This window comes from Dendropsophus ebraccatus, chromosome 9 (genome assembly GCF_027789765.1).
Source record: "Dendropsophus ebraccatus isolate aDenEbr1 chromosome 9, aDenEbr1.pat, whole genome shotgun sequence".
NCBI classification, from domain to species: domain Eukaryota; kingdom Metazoa; phylum Chordata; class Amphibia; order Anura; family Hylidae; genus Dendropsophus; species Dendropsophus ebraccatus.
This window is the reverse complement of record NC_091462.1, coordinates 2,867,406-2,870,401: the sequence shown is the minus strand read 5'-3', so window position 1 is coordinate 2,870,401 and position 2,996 is coordinate 2,867,406. Positions and strand designations below refer to the sequence as shown.

The following is a 2,996-nucleotide window of genomic DNA, read 5'->3' as shown; positions in this document are numbered from 1 at the left end:
TGTATATGGAGGTAAGGAGTGGGAGCAATCGGGTGTATATGGAGGTGAGGAGCGGGAGCAATCGGGTGTATATGGAGGTGAGGAGCAGGAGCACTCGGGTGTATATGGAGGTGAGGAGCAGGAGCACTCGGGTGTATATGGAGGTGAAGAGCAGGAGTACTCGGGTGTATATGGAGGTAAGGAGCAGGAGCACTCGGGTGTATATGGAGGTGAGGAGCGGGAGCACTCGGGTGTATATGGAGGTAAGGAGCAGGAGCACTCGGGTGTATATGGAGGTGAGGAGCAGGAGCAATCGGGTGTATATGGAGGTGAGGAGCTGGAGCAATCGGGTGTATATGGAGGTGAGGAGCTGGAGCACTCGGGTGTATATGGAGGTAAGGAGCGGGAGCAATCGGGTGTATATGGAGGTGAGGAGCTGGAGTACTTGGGTGTATATGGAGGTAAGGAGCAGGAGCACTCGGGTGTATATGGAGGTGAGGAGCTGGAGCACTCGGGTGTATATGGAGGTAAGGAGCGGGAGCAATCGGGTGTATATGGAGGTAAGGAGCGGGAGCAATCGGGTGTATATGGAGGTGAGGAGCTGGAGCACTCGGGTGTATATGGAGGTGAGGAGCAGGAGCACTCGGGTGTATATGGAGGTGAGGAGCAGGAGCACTCAGGTGTATATGGAGGTGAGCGGGAGCAATCGGGTGTATATGGAGGTGAGGAGCTGGAGCACTCGGGTGTATATGAAGGTGAGGAGCGGGAGCAATCGGGTGTATATGGAGGTGAGGAGCAGGAGCACTCGGGTGTATATGGAGGTGATGAGCAGGAGTACTCGGGTGTATATGGAGGTGAGGAGCGGGAGCAATCAGGTGTATATGGAAGTAAGGAGCGGGAGAAATCGGGTGTATATGGAGGTGAGGAGCGGGAGCAATCGGGTGTATATGGAGGGGAGGAGCGGGAGCAATCGGGTGTATATGGAGGTGAGGAGCTGGAGCAATCGGGTGTATATGGAGGTGAAGAGCGGGAGCACTCGGGTGTATATGGAGGTGAGGAGCGGGAGCACTCGGGTGTATATGGAGGTAAGGAGCAGGAGCAATCGGGTGTATATGGAGGTGAGGAGCTGGAGCAATCGGGTGTATATGGAGGTGAGGAGCGGGAGCACTCGGGTGTATATGGAGGTGAAGAGCAGGAGTACTCGGGTGTATATGGAGGTAAGGAGCGGGAGCAATCGGGTGTATATGGAGGTGAGGAGCAGGAGCACTCGGGTGTATATGGAGGTGATGAGCAGGAGCACTCGGGTGTATATGGAGGTGAGGAGCGGGAGCAATCGGGTGTATATGGAGGTGAGGAGCTGGAGCACTCGGGTGTATATGGAGGTGAGGAGCAGGAGCACTCGGGTGTATATGGAGGTGAGGAGCAGGAGCACTCGGGTGTATATGGAGGTGAGGAGCGGGAGCACTCGGGTGTATATGGAGGTGAGGAGCGGGAGCAATCGGGTGTATATGGAGGTGAGGAGCAGGAGCACTCGGGTGTATATGGAGGTGAGGAGCGGGAGCAATCGGGTGTATATGGAGGTGAGGAGCGGGAGGTGTGTAGATCTTGACAATAGAATAGACTCAGAGGGGCATTTACTAAGGAGTCTATTGGATTGATGTGTATTGTGTTCCAATATCATTAAGATGTAGCACGGCCATAGTGAATGTATCGAAGTAAAAGGTTGCAAAATTGCAAAAATTGCGCAAGCATATTCCCCTGTTTCTGACCAGACATCAGCTTGCACCAGTTTGTGCGACTTTTTAAGTCACAAATGATAAATTGGGGGCTAATCCCGGATTATGGGAACTTTTGGGTGAATACTCAAAACAGGCAGATTAAAAATAAGTCACATCTAAAAAATATTAACGCATCGAATCCTGGTTCATAAATAGAACTTAGACCAAAAATGGGTGAAAAATCCAATTATTCACCAAAAATAGGCACCAAACCCTTGATAATTTTCACCCTCAGTGCTTTGATTTTAGGAATAGGTGCTTGGTAGAAAAGCTTTCGTAGAGGTAGAGAGAAGAGGAGTTGCCAGAGGAGCCCTGCCCAATGTAGATCCTGTACTCTGCCGAAACTAAAGGATATATATAGAAGTAGATAAGTGATACTCATACTCGTGTTTAGTCTAACGGCCTTCTTTCCCCTAGTATCGTAGACCCCATCCTAGGTGGGTAGCACAAGCCCCAGTTGTCGATTATCTGAGTGTCACAGACTTCCAAGATTACCCGGTGGTCTTGCACTGCATAGTAGGATACATAGACCTTTATTTTTGGTAGCTTTGTCCTACTGAGGTTGATTCCTCTTACTCTTAGGAGATTGCCCTGCACTTTTTTGAGAGGTTCCTGGCGTGGGCTAGGGTGAACCTACAGTATGTGGCTTCTCTCTACTTGGACTTAGCACTGCATAACTGTGGTGGCTTGTATATAGAAAATCTCTCTCAGCATCTGCCTCTGGTCCCAGTCAGGTGTCTTGGCCAGAGCCAGGCCCTGGCTTCACTTCTGCAGGAACAGTTTTTTGTGTGTCCTTTCTCACTAAGTAAAAACTTAACTCACTTCCTCCACTAGGTTAACTCCTCCTACAGGGGCTCTCTAAACCCTCCTGTAAGTGGTGGGGCTGAGGGTGGGTAAGAGAAGAAGAGGATAGGATAGATAGAAAGAGCACCTGCAACTGGTCAGCATGCATCACATGACATAAACAGTTAACCCATTGACTTCAGCTGTGCATAAGAAATACATACAAACAGTAGTGGCATCTAGTGGGGAAACTAAGGTACTTCATCTCCCACTTTAACCTGAGTGAACGACTTACTGGGGTGCATATATAACACCCATGGTGGGACACTACACTAGTAATCCTTCCTACTGTGTGATGGTGCAAGACTGGTGTAAACGGCCCATAGTAACCAATCACAGCTCTGGTAACATGAAAGCTGAGCTGTGATTGGCTGCTGGGGGCAATTTACACCTGGG

At 50.1% G+C, this 2,996-nt stretch overlaps 1 protein-coding gene across 1 annotated transcript in view; it reads left to right on the top strand.

The window, feature by feature from the left end:
- LOC138801083 (perilipin-4-like) overlaps positions 1-2,182 on the top strand; it is a 10,077-nt gene extending 7,895 nt beyond the window's left edge. Inside the window, exons 3-4 of the mRNA XM_069983540.1 lie at positions 1-1,328; positions 2,175-2,182. The exon at positions 1-1,328 is cut by the window's left edge and continues 451 nt beyond it. Coding sequence (XP_069839641.1) covers positions 1-1,328; positions 2,175-2,182 — 1,336 coding nt within the window. The remainder of the gene's footprint in view (positions 1,329-2,174) is intronic.
- Positions 2,183-2,996: the final 814 nt, after the last annotated feature.